Source organism: Neofelis nebulosa, chromosome 2, assembly GCF_028018385.1.
Source record: "Neofelis nebulosa isolate mNeoNeb1 chromosome 2, mNeoNeb1.pri, whole genome shotgun sequence".
NCBI classification, from domain to species: Eukaryota; Metazoa; Chordata; class Mammalia; order Carnivora; family Felidae; genus Neofelis; species Neofelis nebulosa.
The window spans coordinates 6,449,119-6,464,316 of record NC_080783.1 but is presented as its reverse complement, the minus strand read 5'-3'; the positions used below and the strand labels follow the sequence as shown (position 1 = coordinate 6,464,316).

General features: G+C 58.0%; 1 protein-coding gene across 1 annotated transcript in view; it reads left to right on the top strand.

The window, feature by feature from the left end:
• Nucleotides 1-14,733, top strand: part of MROH2A (maestro heat like repeat family member 2A) — a 45,436-nt gene extending 30,703 nt beyond the window's left edge. Inside the window, 16 exon segments of the mRNA XM_058700597.1 lie at nucleotides 2,651-2,755; nucleotides 3,436-3,559; nucleotides 4,134-4,252; nucleotides 5,104-5,256; nucleotides 5,661-5,815; nucleotides 7,796-7,955; nucleotides 8,035-8,228; nucleotides 8,575-8,712; nucleotides 8,810-8,924; nucleotides 10,230-10,376; nucleotides 10,525-10,707; nucleotides 11,162-11,317; nucleotides 12,719-12,850; nucleotides 13,497-13,599; nucleotides 13,857-13,922; nucleotides 14,508-14,733. Coding sequence (XP_058556580.1) covers nucleotides 2,651-2,755; nucleotides 3,436-3,559; nucleotides 4,134-4,252; nucleotides 5,104-5,256; nucleotides 5,661-5,815; nucleotides 7,796-7,955; nucleotides 8,035-8,228; nucleotides 8,575-8,712; nucleotides 8,810-8,924; nucleotides 10,230-10,376; nucleotides 10,525-10,707; nucleotides 11,162-11,317; nucleotides 12,719-12,850; nucleotides 13,497-13,599; nucleotides 13,857-13,922; nucleotides 14,508-14,629 — 2,172 coding nt within the window. The 3' untranslated portion in view covers nucleotides 14,630-14,733.
• The last annotated feature ends 465 nt before the right edge of the window (nucleotides 14,734-15,198 follow it).

The following is a 15,198-nucleotide window of genomic DNA, read 5'->3' as shown; positions in this document are numbered from 1 at the left end:
TAAGCGTCCGACTTCAGCCAGGTCACGATCTCGCGGTCCGTGAGTTCGAGCCCCGCGTCAGGCTCTGGGCTGATGGCTCGGAGCCTGGAGCCTGTTTCCGATTCTGTGTCTCCCTCTCTCTCTGCCCCTCCCCCGTTCATGCTCTGTCTCTCTCTGTCCCAAAAATAAATTTAAAATGTTGAAAAAAAAATTTAAAAAAAAAAAAATTGTTTCGGTAACTGTATTTTGATAAAATTTCAGATTTGCTGAAAAGTTGCAAAAACAGTACAAAGAACTCCTGTATACCCTTCACACCTTGATTCACAGTTCTTAACAGTTGTCACATTTTCTTTATCTCTCTTTCTCTTCCCTTATCTTTCTTGTTGTACACACAAACACACACATACACACACACACACACACACACACACACTTTTTGAACCATGGAGAGTTACTTGCAAACATCAAGGACAAGAATGCCCTCTTATATAACAATGGTACAATGATAAAAATCATGAGGTTTGATGTTGATGATACCATGCTGTATTCTAATCGATGGCCAATACTGAAATTTCACAAATTGACCCAATAGTATCCCCAATAGGTGTTTCCCCCATCTAGGCTCTAAGCGGGATTACCCAATGTGTTTAGCTGCCACGTCTCTTTAATCTCCTTTAATCTGGAAAAATTCCTCAGTCTTTCTTTATCTTTCATAATATTGGCATTTTTGAAGGGCGCTGGCTAGTTTTTTTTTAAATTGGGTTGTTTGCTTTCTTATTGAGTTTTCAGAGGTTTTATATATTCTGAAAGCAAGTCCTTATAAGATATGTGATTTACACATATTTCCCCCCAGTCTGTGATGTATTGTTCATTGATTTCATAGTGTCTTTTGAAGAACAGAAGCTTTAAAATGTTGATGAAATCTAATTTATCATTTGTTTTCTTTAATGGATCATGGTTTTGGTGTTATATCTAAGAAGTCTGTAACTAACCTAAGCTCACAAAGACTTTCTTTTAGAAGTTTGTAGTTTCCAGTTTTATAATTAAGTCTATGAAACATTTGGAGTTAGGTTTTGTATATGGTGTGAGGTATGGATCAAAATTTGTTTGGGGGCCTCTGGGTGGCTCAGTCGGCTAAGTGTCTGACTCTTGATTTCAGCTCAGGTCATGATCTCATGGCATTGTGAGATCAAGCCCCAAGTCAAACTCTGCATGGAGCCTGCTTGGGATTCTCTCTCTCTCTCTCTCTCTCTCTCTCTCTATCTGTCTCTCTCTCTCTCTCTCCCCGTCTCTCTCTGTCCCTCCCCTGCTTGCGCTCACGTGCATCCATGCTCTTTCTAAAAACAAGTAAATAAACATTAAAAAAATTGTTTGTTTGCTTGCTTACACACAGATAACCAGTTGTTCCAGAACCATTTGTTGGAAAGACTTTTGTCCATTGAATTATCTTTGCATCTTTGTCAAAAATCAATTGGCCATGTATGTGTGGGTCTGTATCTGGTACCTGTTCTGCTCCATTGATGTATTTGTCTGTCTTTACACCAATGTCATCCTATCTTGATCACTGTAATGTTAGTTATAATAAGTCTTATGACCAAGATCAGATAGTATGAGGCACTGACTTTGTTCTTTGTTGCTGCATTTTACAAATATTCATACGTTGTGTTCCCATTTGTTTCAGTTAAGAATACATTTTAATTTCTCTTTTAATTTTTTCTTTGACCCATGGGTTATTTAGAACTTCCCAAATGTTGGAAGACTTTCCAGAGAGCTTCCTGTTTTTGATTCCTAATTTAAATCCGTTGTGGTCTGAAGACATACTTTGTATAATTTGAATCCTTTAAAAATTTTTTTTTATGTTTATTTATTTTTGAGAGAGAGAGAGAGAGAGAGACAGAGGGTGAGTGGGGCAGGGTCAGAGAGAGAGGGAGACACAGAATCCGAGGCAGGCTCCAGGCTCTGAGCTGTCAGCACAGAGCCAGAGGCGGGACTCGAACCCACTGACTGCGAGATCATGACCTGAGCCGAAGTCAGTTGCTCAACCCACGGAGCCATCCAGGTGCCCCAAATCCTTTTAAATCAACCGAGACTTATTTTGTTGCACAGTATGGTCTATCTTGGTGAGGGCTCTGTGTGCACCTGTATATTGTGTTGGGTGGAGTGTTCCTAAACATCAGTCAGACCAAGCTGGTTGGTAGTGTTGTTCAAGTTTTCTCTTTCCTTCCTGATTTTCCATCTTCTTGTTCCTCAGTTTCTAGGAAAGAGGTACTGAGGTCTCTGGATCTCACCATCGATGTATTTCTCCTCCGAGTTGTAGTAGTTTGGCCTCATGCACTGCTACTGCTACTGCATGTGTGAACATTAAGGCCCTGGGGTGCAAGGTGGGCGACGATCCCGCCTCCTTCACCTGCAGGCAAACATTTGGAACGAGGCCGAACACATCAGCCGGGCGCCATCTTGGTGAGGATACCTGGGGACTGTGGACTCTCTGTCCACGGCCGCATCTCCCTTGCAGGGGTGCCCGGAAGGAGAGGCAGAAGTATCCAGAACCACCCAACACCTCTGGAAGTCAGAGCCTTGAGTGGGAGAGACGAGGCGGGCAATAGCCAGCTGGGAAAGGCTGGCCTTGGGATTTTAATGTCCCCTTCTGTGTTCTGGGCTCTACCCACAGCTCCTGGAAAAGTGGATCTTGTCGGAGAGAGAAGGGGAGCGGGAGAAGGCCATGAACCTCCATCTCCGTCTCCTGCAGATCCACGTGCAGAGCGTCGGTGTCTGCGTGAGTCCCGGGGCACTGATCCCCCAGCCTGCTGCTCTGGCACCCACCGCAAAGTTCCTGTCTCGATCCCTGAGGAGAGGGAACACTTTATTTTTTAAGTTTATTTATTTTGAGAGAGACAGAGAGAGTGCAGGAGGGGCAGAGAGAGAGAGAGAGAGGGAGAGGGAGAATCCCAAGCAGGCTCTGCACTGTCAGCATGGAGCCTGACGCCGGGCTCGAACTTGCGAAAGCAAGGCTGGGGCCTACCCTCATGCTAGGTTTGAGGCCAGACGCTGTGCAGAAGGCATCGCTTGGATTTTCTGACATAATTCTCACAACATCCCCTGAAACGGGAGGCTCCGTTAGATGAGGAACACGAGGGCACCAGGCTAAGCAGCCTGCCCAGGCCACACAGCTAGGTTGGCGGGGCGGGGGGGGGGGGGGGGGGAGTTCACATTTGAACCCAGGTTTCAGTTACAGGAACAAGGCAAGTGCCCTGATACAGAGCCTGGGCCTGCAGCCGGAGGGGCAGGTCCTGAGCCAGAACCCTCGCATCCTGGCTGCTCTGCCTCCAGGGGCCCCGCTGGGGTACCTTCGAGCAGGGCTCACCCTCTCTGGTTGCCCGTTATGCCGCCCCTGGGCAGCCCCTGGTGTGCATGGATGGACAGAGGGTGTGAGCCTTGAGGTCTCCTGTCCCTCAGATCCCCCTGAAGCTGGGGCAGTTTGGCACGCTGGTTGGACTCATTGCCCCTCGCACCTGTGACTCACACACAAGAACCCGCGTGGCCTCGATGGATGTTCTGTCCAGCCTGCTGGATCTTCATGGTATGGAGACATGAGGACATCGAGGCTGGGAGGGGTGTCAGCTGTGGGGCTATCCTAGGGGAGCATGGCCTCTCTGTATAGACAAACAAGGGTGACCAGCAGAGGTAATGGAGGGAATGCAGAGCTTGCTGAGAGGCCATGGAAGTTTCTGGAGGGAGAGGCTCCCTGGTTTGGCACAACTCACCGAGGGCATGTCCTGGGTATTAAGGGGCCTCACTGGGAAAACGACAGCTCAAAGATACCAAGGACACAGCAGAAGTGGCCAGACATGACCTCAGGGGCACATGCGGGGTGGTGACCTTCAGAAGGGAAGACTCTGCCTCTGGCTCACTAGCTGGTGGCCTCCCAGAAAGCAGGCATTTGAGCTGTGTGCAGAGGTGGTGTGGGGAGACAGGGCAATGAAAGCAAAGGCAAGAAGAGATGGGATGTTCAGATGCTGGATGGTGGTCCAGGCCCTCAGAGCCAGGGAGCTCCTAACCCCAACCCCATGCGCCAGGGCAGGAAGCCATTTTGACGTGGCCTGTGGGTGGGTCCTTTGTCCTTCTGATCGTGTCTAAAATTGTGTTCCCGGCAGCAAGCCAGACCTGCTCTTTGTGGGGCCCTTCTGAGGAATTGAAGCTTGCAAAATGCAAGGAGGATCTCCAGGGCTTGGACATGGAGGAGATTTTCAGTGCATCTTCCAGAATCGCCAAGGTGACATGCTGGGAGGGTCGTGTGGGCTCCTGGGCTGGACTCCAGTGCCCGGACCATGTCTGAGGCCTGGGACCTTGCTCAGCCTGGCCACACAGGCTTCATCCTCCTCCAGGGGATCACAGTCCCCATGGCTTTTGGTCCAACCCACGCCCTCTGTATCTAAACGGTGTGCGATATGTAAGTTCCCCGCTGTGATGCCTGGCACGTAATAGGTACTTAACAGTCCCACAGTCCCCACCTACCTCGTCTCCATGCCTATGATGTGCTGCACTGAGGGTGGAGGGGCCCCAGGAAGAATTAAACTCGGGATCCTGCACAGCGGTGTTGGCCCATGGGCACACTAGACCCCCCAAACTCTCAGAGCTGCAGAGGGGCGGGGTCACTTCCACCTCAGGGGGCCGAGGTGGCTTTCTGGAGCAGGGGGCCTGTGGGGGGAGGCAGGATGAAGTCACGGGGCGCCAGGGCTCAGGGCACAGCTTGAGGGAAGGAAACATGGGCAACATTCGGGTGAAGCTTCCTGAGCAGAGTTCGGGTGGGGTGGGCGGCGTCGGCTAGGTGAGGTGTGGGAGAGGTTGGGGAACCTGCCAGAAGAAGCCTGTGAAAGCTGGGCTGAGCTGTGAGTCTTTGAGGTGGGGGGAGTAACATCCCGAGCTGGCTGGTGAGGGAGCCGGTGAGATGCCGGGCAGGGAGACGGGTAGGAGGCCCTGGCGATGTTTTGAGAGATGGCGGGGGCCTGGGCTGGGGCTGCGGTGTCGGGAGGAAGAGGGGGGCGTCGGCGATGACAAGTGGGGGCAGGACGTTGGCCTGAAACTTGGTTGTTGAACCCCAGGAGGGCTGTGCTCTGGTCCTAGGTGGTTTGCATGCAGTTTAACTGTGACGAGGTGGTTTCGCTCATCCGGAAGCTTTGTGAGAACATCGGGGCCATGGACCTGTGGCATGACAAGGCCTCCGTCACCTGGATAGGCACCTTCCTCCAGAGGCGGACCAAGGAGCTAGAGGACAAGGTAGCAGAGCTGTGGCTGGGCCACCTGAGGCCTGGGGCTGCCCGGGGCGCCTAGGCTAGAGGGACACGTAAGGGCCCGGCCGCACTCTCTGAGAAGGCCTCCCCAAACCCTTGGTTGTAAAGGGGAGGAGACAGTAGAGTTCTAGAACGAGAAAGAGACATGCTGAAGGTAGCCCGCTTAGTAAGTGGCCAGTGGGCCAGACGCCCGTGGCTCTCTCTCCCCGAGCATACTGACCCCTACATAGAAGACACGATAAATTCCAGGAAGAGACCAAATGATGAGCTGGTGGTTTGACCTGCCCGCTGTCCAGTTGGGCGAGAGTCCCTGGAGGAGGGGTGTGCGGTGGGGGAAGGCAGACGCCGGGGGGGCCCAGGCTGTGCCGGTGATGCCCCGCCCCTCCCCAGGTGGCTGAGATCCTGGGTGCCATCTTGGTCCAACTGCCTGTGGCGGACCACCCGGAAGTGCGGCGTCTCCTCATCGAGGGCATCCTCCTGCTGGCGCACTACCACCAGGAGACGGTCCTCACATCGCTCCTGAGGCAGCCCCTGCCCATGGAGAGGTGGGCGCCCCGGACAGGGAGCCACAGCCCCCGGGCCATGCCCGCCTCGCCACCACCGACGTATCTCGGGACGGGGCCTTGAGTGGTGCCATGTCTGACCCTGGGCTGGGTCAGACGCTCTCCCTGCCCCTCCTGTGGGAGGCGTGGCCTCTGAGGACCATGGACTTAGAGCCCCAAGGTTACAGGTCCGTCCTACGGAGCTGGAGTCCAGACCCCGCAGTTTCTCAGGCGTCCCCTCTGGACCCTGCCCACGGCAGCCCTTTCCTTCTCTGTGGAGAACAGAACTCTGGGCGCCCTCTGAGTTTGGGCTGCTCTAGGACACGCCTGAGGACGTGGCCACCAAGGCCCGGGCGGGCCTCAGAGGGGCTCCACCCTGTCCCTCTGTCCTTCCAAGTGCTGCCCTGAGAGGGGATGTCCAGGTGCCCAACGGATGACCCGGCAGGACCTCATGCCCCTCAGGTGGCCTCGTGACCCCCTGCCTCCCGGTGTTATCCTCATGGACTGCTGAGTCCCTGTGTCTCTGTCACCGTGTCACGCAGGCAGCTGGCAGCGTCTCACCCGACCGGGGGCGTGTGTTTGCGATGGTACCGGGGTTCCCTGGGCGCAACCCAGAAAGGGGTGGGCGCTGCCCCCAGAGCAGCCAAGGCTGCAGAGCAAAGACAGGCCTGGAGACCGTTGGTGGAGGGAGAGGGGACAGGTGTCACCCAGCAAGCTGTCACATGAACAGAGAGGCCTCAGATCCAGAACCTCAAGGGCTGGCCCGGGCGAAAGGCAGGCCTGGTTGTGCTGTGGGCGGAGGGCAGTGCGGATTGCTTGATTTGATGGGGGAGGTGGCTTTCAGAGCAGTGCCGAGTTGGGGGGGGGGGGCGTGCAGTGCAGGCCCCTGTGTGGCCTCCGTCGGGCTGGCGATCTCGGCGGCCCGGGTCACGCTGGCTTTCACTATACTGGTGAGCTATCGCTGTGTAACAAAACTGTCCCCACCTTGGAAGCTCAGAACAACCCCTGTTATTATCTCAGTTTCCCCGGTCAAGAATCTGGGGACGGCAGACCTGGGGACTGTGTTCAGGGTCTCACGGGGTGGCGGCCAGGCTGAGATTTTCCGGAACCCAGGTCGTCCCTCAGGCTCACGCGGTTGTTTCTTGCCGTCGCAGGGTGAGGTCCTGCTTTCTTGTCTCCTTACACCCCGACATCTCCTTTATGAGAAGTGGTTGCTGATGAGCCCACGTGCCCACGCGCCCACGCCTCCGTTTGGTTCCCGCCACCGGGTACCCGGTTGTGTGCCCTCCCAAGCCCACCTCCCGCACACGTGTGATTGGCTTTGTGGATTCACACGGGCCGTGTCCGCCTCTCCTTGTTCCGTTGGATCTTGGCGGACTTGCCGCTTTAGCCCTTTTAGAGCCCCCCCCAGGCCCTCGGTCCCCTGAACCTGTGCACACCCGGCCCGTTAACACTATCCTGGGGACCTTCCCTTCTCGGCAGAGCCACAGGCTTGGGCTTGGGGGGCTGGGAGCTGCTTCAAATGCAGTCTGGCAGGCTACTTGGCCTCTGCAGGCCTCCTGCCCCCTTCTGTGTGCTACGGAGATGAAAACATCGTCCTCAAAGGCGTGTTGGGAGCAGGAGGCGCCGTGCTATCTGCAAGCTGCTTAGGACCCGACAGATTGGGTCCTTGGCAGCTGTTGCTGGACGTACCTATAAAATCATCGGAGAGGAGGCCTGGCAGGTGCCTCTAAGGTCACCTAGTGGTGGAGCCGCAGTTTCCTGGGGCGAGGGGGAGGGCGTGGCAGAGAAAGATAGCAGCGTGTGGAGTCACGGACCTGGGTTCTAGTTGTGCAACCTTTAGGCAGCTCACTCCACCTCCCAGATGTTCAGCCTCCAGAGTCTGACCCCTACTCAAGGGCTCGCCTGGGGGTCCAAAGGGGCTCTTAGCTGCCAGGGTACGAGGCGGGAGACCCACAGTCCTCGTCTCTTGTCTTTGGTTAGCCACCTGACGGAGGTGTGGCTGGCCGTGGCCGAGAACGTGCCCTTTGCCCGAACGATGCTCCACGGGCTGATGGGCCGGCTGCAGGCGAGGTTCACCCCCAGGGCCAATGCCACCTCCAAAGCTGACATCTGGCGCCTGGCCGCGGTGGACCCTCTGATGGTGAGTCACAGGGGCGGGCCCCGGGGCTCCTTGGGGGCTCAGAGTAGGAGCCCTGACGCCTCAGCCCTTGTCTCTGCAGACCCTGTGCACCATTCACCTCCTCATCCAGAAGATGGATATGGACGACAGGGTCCTGGACCTCTTCCCCGACCTCATCTACACCCTCCTGCTGCAGCTCAGCGGCAGCCAGGGGCCAGAGGCTGTGTCGCCCGTCCTCAAGACGTGGAGACTCGTCCACATGGGGACCCTGCCCGAGGAGATCAATCTGCAGAGGTGCTCTCGAGGGCGGGGGTGGGTGGGTTTGGCGGGCAAAGCCGTGGGCCCGAGCCGGACGCCACCTCTGGGAAGTCACGGATCCCAAGAGTCACCTCCACCAAGAGGCCTCGTTGTCCTCTCCTGATGGGGAGAAGCTTCCGGAAGCAGATCCCACAACCCTCCCTCACACGAGTCCGGCACGGTGTGGTTTTCGCTGTTCGAGGACCCACTCTGCCGCGTGGTCGCCCTTAGCCCCTTGAGCTCGGCCCGGCGGACAGGGGGACGCCCTCTTCTCTGAGCCGGGTTCAGTGCCTGGGGGCGCCCGGGGGAAGCTTTGTCGAGACGTAGCCCCGCCTTCCTCCAGGATCACGATCAAGTCCATGCAGCTTCTGTTCAGAAGACTCAGCAGCGAGCAGCTGGTTCGCACGCTGGAGGAGCAGGGCGTGTGGAGCCTCCTGGAGACTGGCTCCACGTTCCTGCAGGGCGCGGGCCTGCTGGCCAGGTGGGCATCCGGGCTCCCCGTGCCGGGCAGTGGGACCAGCTCCACAGGGCAGCGGCTGAGCAACCCTCCCGGCCCCCTGGCCCTGTCCCCCCTGCAGGTTCTGCATGCGGAACATGGAGGGCTACAGGCAGCGGCTGTCAGAGCTGGTGCTCAGGGGCATGGACTCGGATGTCCTCAGCCGTCGCATCAGCGGCACGGCGGTCTGCGTGGAAGTGAGGCTCAGGGCGCGGAGGGCTGGGTGGGCTGGGGTGGGGGCTGGGGGGTGCCCCCCCAGCTCCTCTCTGGGGCAAGAGCCCAGGCTCTGAGGGGCATCTGAGTCAGGGGGCGGAGACTGCCCCACCCCGCAGGGGATGTGTTCATTCACCGGTTCGTCACACGAGCCGGGGTGCGCATCTAAGTGAGGCGTGCTGTGCTGAGTGCCGGCTACACCCAGGGGCCCGGATGAGGGCACCTCGGCTCTCGCCAGGGTCGATGGCGCTGGGGGAGGCCTCGCAGGAAGGTCTTGAGGGGTCAGCGGGGCTTTGCCAGGCAGGAAGACCGGGGAAGGGTGGGATGGCCGCTGGGGCCCAGTTCCCCTTCTGTGCAGTTGGGGCACTTTCGGGGTCCTGAGGGAATTGGCCAGAAAACTTTTAGGAGAAATTGTGCTGGCTGCATGATGCCCAACATGCTTTTAGGAGCCCAACATCACCTAGGGCAGCACTGGCAACCTTTTTCTGTAAAAGGCTGGATAGTACATTTCCCATTTTGGAGTCACCAATTCGGTGTTTCGTTTTCTTTAGGTTTATTTTTAAAAAATTTTTTAGTGTTTATTTTTGAGAGGTGGGGGAGGGGGCAGAGCGAGAGGGAGACACAGAACCCGAAGCAGGCTCCGGGCTCCGAGCCGTCAGCACGGAGCCCGACGCGGGGCTTGACCTCACGAACCCTGAGATCATGACCTGAGCCGCAGTTGGACGCTAAACCGACTAAACCACCCAGGCGCCCCTTTAGGTTTATCGAAAACACATTCATGTGTGCGTACGTGTGCGCGTGCACACACATGTCAGAGGGGTCCCTGTTGGCCGAAGTCCTGGCATTTTGAGCACTGGGCCCCTTGTGACTCTCGGACTCCCAGATGAGTGAAGTTCATGCTCCTCGTGCACTCCTGTCCAGGCCCAGCAGGCACGGCTCTTGGACACGGTGGCTGCTTTGTCAGGGTAACTGAATGAACGTAAGGTCACAACGTACAAGGTTTTTCCCGTGTATTTCTCCATGAAGCCTCCCGACCATCCTGTGAGGCAGGTACTGGTGTCAGCCCCTTCTTACAGGCGAGGCCACGGAGGCTCAGAGGAGTTAAGTGACTTGCCGGGGGCCCCAGCCGGCCGGCGGAGGAGCCCAGAGCTGTTCCGGGGGAGCTGGGGCTCCGAATCCTCTCCTCTTCGCAGAGACCATTCTGTGCACTGGGTCTAATCACACGTCCCATCCCGAGGCTGAGAAAGGGGCCTATATGGGCGGTGACTGTAAAAAGTTCTCTCTTCTAGTTCATGAGCGACCCAGTTCTGTACCAGGAGAAGCTGCTGAAGCCCACGGTGTTGATGCTGGAGAAGGGCGTGGACCAGGAGGACGAGGCCTTGAGGGTGCTCTCCCTGCGTGCCCTGGGCAACATGGCCCTGGGTGCCCCCAAGAAGGTCCTGCGCCCGACCCTGAGCTCAGGGGCCCAGGGTGCAGGGCCTGGGGGGGCTGAGGGCCCGGGGCTGGCGTGTTCTGGCCGATGGGGGAGGTGAACCAGGTGGGGACTGAAGCTCCCCGTGGCCCCCTCCCCCACCCGCACCCCAGGTGAGGCAGTACCGGAAGCTGTTACTGGAGAAGTGCCTGGGCTCCCTGCGGGAGCCTGTGGTCACCAGCGTGACCTCCGAGGGCATGGAGGCCCTGGCCAAGATCCTGGCTGAGCTCCGGGAGGGCGACGTGGGGTCCTCGTTTGGCATCATCTCCGAGCGGTGCAGGGCCTTCTTCGACAACGTGAGTCTAGATCGTGGCCTTACTCGGTCCCGGCCCTCGCTGGGGGCTTCCCACGTGCCCACACACACGGGCGAGCACCTCTTATCCCCGTAAGAAAGGACAAAAGACGTGCTCTGGGACAGGAGGGGCCTCAGGTCTGACTTGGTGCCCACGCATCCGTTAGCCGATCCTGGGATCCCACAAAAGGAAAACAAAACCTCTTGTTCTAGGACTCGTGGGACCCCTCCCCTGCGCGTAGGGTGTGAGCCTCTCCTCCTAATGCCTCGCAGCCTGCAGAAGCTCTCTGGGCACCTGGGTGGTGGCGGGCGGAGGGCCTCCATCCTGAGGGAATGATCCAGAAGCCTTTGCGGGGGCCGAGACAGCCCAAAGGGTCCACGGAGAGGCAGGTGGCTGGGGTTTTGCTGGGCTTCTTGTGTCCTGAATTTCAGGACTCGTCTGTACATGTCGACCACAGGAGAGTGAGCTGCTGCGTTTAAAAGCCTTCGTCCTGTTTGGGAAGCTGGCAAAGCTGGTCAGGATCTCTAAGAAACACTTCTTCAAGGAGGAAGTGAAAAAAGCCTGGATTCCCCTCATGCTGCACTGCCGGGACCCCTGCTCCGAGGCAGCCCAGGTGAGACGCGCCCTCCTCTTTGTGGCCCAGAGTGTGGGGACCTCTGGTCCCCGAAGGAGAACGTAGGCGGGTCTGCGGGCTCAGCCTCTCCCCACGTCCCTCTTGGTCGGCCCCGTTCCTCACGCGGGGCTGGGGAGGGGGTCCGGCCGGCTGACCCGCCAACCGGCCTACTGAGGCATCTCGGCGCTGTGGGGAACACGGCCCGGCGGTCTTCTCCCCCAGTCACGGCCTGCAGGCACCCTCTGCCCAGCCTCCTTTTCCTTCCAGCGGATTCCACAGCTTGCCATCATCACCCTTGGGTGTTATGACCCGCTCACGCTCCAGACTTGCCTTAAATCCCTCCTCAGTGGCCCGTTTCCCCTCCCTCTCGGGGGGCCCGGTTCTTCCGCCGGTTCGGGCGTGGGGAGGGCAGGGGAGACCCACAGCTCCTGCCTGTCCGACCGCCTCCCCTCACCCCGTGCAGGCCCGTGACCCTGACCTCTGTCTTCACTCTCCACACGTCTTCCCGTGTGGACTGGGGCAGGGGGCCAGGGAGAGGGGGCTGAGATTAGGGGCAGTTCTGTCCCCTCCCCGAGAGCTGTGGGGCACTCAGCAGCTCACGCTCCACTACTGCCTCAGTCTCCAGTTCCGGGGTCCCGGGAGTCCCGCCCTGGTGAGCGTTGCGGGTGTCCACGCGGGGTGGGGTGGGCTGGCGGCACCTATGGGTTGCTGAGGGGCATCCTGTGGGGCACTCCTGACTCCTGCTCGGCCTCGGGGACTCTGGTGACGCAGCCCATGAGTTCTCAGCCCTCAGAGACTCTCTCCTCACAAATCCATCAGTGGCTCCCACTGTTCTTCCACCTTGTATCAGCAGCTGTCCCGCGGGGTGAGCCTCAGGGAAGGAACGCCTGGGAAGGCGGCCGAGAGGGTTTGATGAAAGAATGGCAGAGAGGGGTGGGGGCTGGGGAGGCACACGGTTGCCACGCGTGTCCCTGGCCAATAGGTACCCCAACCCCTCTCCACACTCCCCTGCCCAGTCTCCTGGCCTATCCTCCCGTGAACTAACCCTGCCGGAGGCCGGAGGCCGGAGGCCGGGGGGCCCGGTTGCTGCAGTGCTCAGGGAAGGTCTGGGAGTGAGAAAGCTCACCCCGGTCCTATCTGTCCCTGCCAGGCCCCTGACCCCAATCTCCCAGAGGGGCAGGTCCTGGGCAGGGCTGCTGAGGGCACGGAGGTTGCTGACTGAGGGACAAGAGGGCTGCGTAGCTGGCGGGGCTCCGGTCGCAGGTACACTTCCCCGGGGCTGCCCCCTGGCTTCTCGACGGAACGCCAGCCCTGCCATCCCCACCCCTACCCCTAGACCGTGGGAACGCCCTGGGTCCGCCTGGCGCCCTCCCTGCCGTCCCCCGCCCTGTGCCCCTCCAGGCCTGCAAGACCACCATGTTTCAGTGTGTGCACTTCTGGGGCCGGAAGGCCCTGGAGAACAGCCCGGGCCGAAGTAACACCAGGGCGACCGAGGAGATGACTGTCTTCCAGATGATGCTGTGCTCCATCCCGGTGAGGAGGCTGAGGGCGTGGGCCTGTTGGAGGGCCGCCCAGGGCCTGGGGCTCTGGGTCACGGCTGCCATAGACCTCTCTCCCGTGACCGTGTGCTCACCTTCCGGGCGTGAAGCGTCAAGGCCAGCGCGGTCCGACAGAGAGAGAAGGCAAGCCGCATACCCCCACGTTTTCTAGTAGCCATGTTAAGAGAAGAGAAAGAGGGGAAACCAAACAATCATAGATTTTATCTGACCCAGCAGATCCAAACCATTGTCATGTCAACACGCAATCGATGTGCCAATTATTAACGGGGTATGTTCCAGTTTGGGGGTACGGTCTTCAAAATGCAGGAGGCACCTGGCACTTAACTCAGACCAGTCATGTTTCAAGTGCTCAAGGGCCACGTGTGGCCAGTGGCTATGGTATGGGACAGCCACAGAGTCTAAAGGCCAATGTGATCTCCTCTCTGGGTCAGACAGAAGGTAACAGGGGGCTGAAAGTCCCTAAGTTGCCCAGCTAATAATTCGCTGTGCGATGCTGGGATGTGCACTTGCCCTCTCTGGGCAGACCCTCCCGCATCAGACAGATGGGAACCCGCTCTGTGAGCAGCCCATCGCTAAGGCCTCATCCTCCATGGCTCTGTCCATCCTGTGTCTATTTGCAGACTCAGAAAAAGCCTGCTGTCCTCTACAGCTTCTTGCTAGAAACAATGACCTACGTTAATAGTAACTTGCCAAGGATCAGAACTGCTGCGTGCGACCTGGCAGGTGAGTGAGCAGATGTCTCCGGATGCAGGAGGGACCTTGAGGGCCACACCCAGGCCTGGAGCGGGAGGTGGCCGAGGAGGGGCCAGACTCAGGCGGAAGTCCCCCGGCACGTGTCCTATCACACCCAGCTGCACACCTGCCTGATTCTCAGCTAGGCATCTTCAGCGGAATCCTAAACAGATACCTCCTAAGGTCAGACGGAATCTCCCACCGGCCTAATATTTGTGTGATGAGCATCTCGCTGGCTCTCGTTTTAGGAATTATTATGCAGCAGATGCCTGCACATCACCTGAAGAAACTGGACTTTCCGGCACTAAGGAATTGTAAGTAGAGAAGACCCAATTCTACGGAGTCCTCGACCTCATTCGGGGAATTTAGAGAAAGCGCCTGGGGAAGAGCCAGCACCCCCTTTGTTGTCTTTTTGTTTTTTTCTTTTCTTTTCTTTTTTTTGTTTTTGTTTTTGGCGGGGTTGAGGGACGGGGGCGTGTAATCAGGGTGCACAGAGATGGACGAGCCTGCAGGGGGCTTTCTGGAAGAAAACGATTTGACCCGGGAGGCCTTTCGCTCGTTCGCTGGGCCTTCTGCCCGCCTCCCCATCACGAATGTCTACGAGATGTTTCCACCCTGAATCTCTCAACTGGTCTACACCGCATGCGAGTTCTGTGGGCGATCTTTCTGTCCCAGAGAAGGAACAGAAGGCTGAGATGGGGTGTGTGTGTGTGTGTGTGTGTGTGTAGACACAGCTCCCCTGCCGTTTTCTGATTTCAAGTACAAAGGGTTCTGCTTCTGCAGCCTGTGTGAACCCATAGCCACACAAGCGGCTTCGGGACCTCCTACCAGCTCCACTGCCCGTGGCAGAGGGCACGGCCGAGCGGGGTCCCGACTCTCCTGTTTGTGCCCACTCTCAGCTCTCCAGGAGCTGCAGTTGGACTTGGATCCTGGGGTCCGGAGGGCAGCCCTGGAGACCCTCAAAGTCTTGGATACTTGCTGTCAGCACCAGCTTTTGGCTTCTCCCGAAGGAATTTGCTAGATGGTCCGAACGCAAAGCGCAGGCTGCCTCTTCCGAGTGCCGAACCACAGCCGTGCAAGCCACTTTTTAATTTAGTTTGTACGAAAAGCATCGTTCTAAAATAATCAGTGTCCCTTTCTTTCCTTCCCTTGGAAAATAAGCCTCCATTGCCGTTTGGAGTACGGATTCCTGACTTGGAAGGTGACAACGTCCCCAAGCCCAGGCAGTGGGGCAAAGGGAGGATTTACTTCCAATGGGGTCGTTTTACTTCCGCTTTCCCCGGATCGTGTGAGGGTCTGAATCCACGTTTGTGCCCCCTACGCTGATGGTGTGTCCCCTGCCAGGCGCTGTGCCGGGAAGTGAGGGGAGGCAGGCGGCCGTCTGGCCCCTGCCCCCCAGGACCCCACCCTTGAAGGGAAAAGAGGCATCTCTGCCGGGGACTGTGATACACATCCGAAGAAGGAGGGTGGAAGTGCCCCAGTGGCGCAGGGGTGGGTGGGAGGGGGGAGTGCCCACCAGCCTGGGGACGATGGGGGATGTCTCCAGGAAGCGACACAACACCAGGCCTGTCCTCACTCTTCCCATCGTGG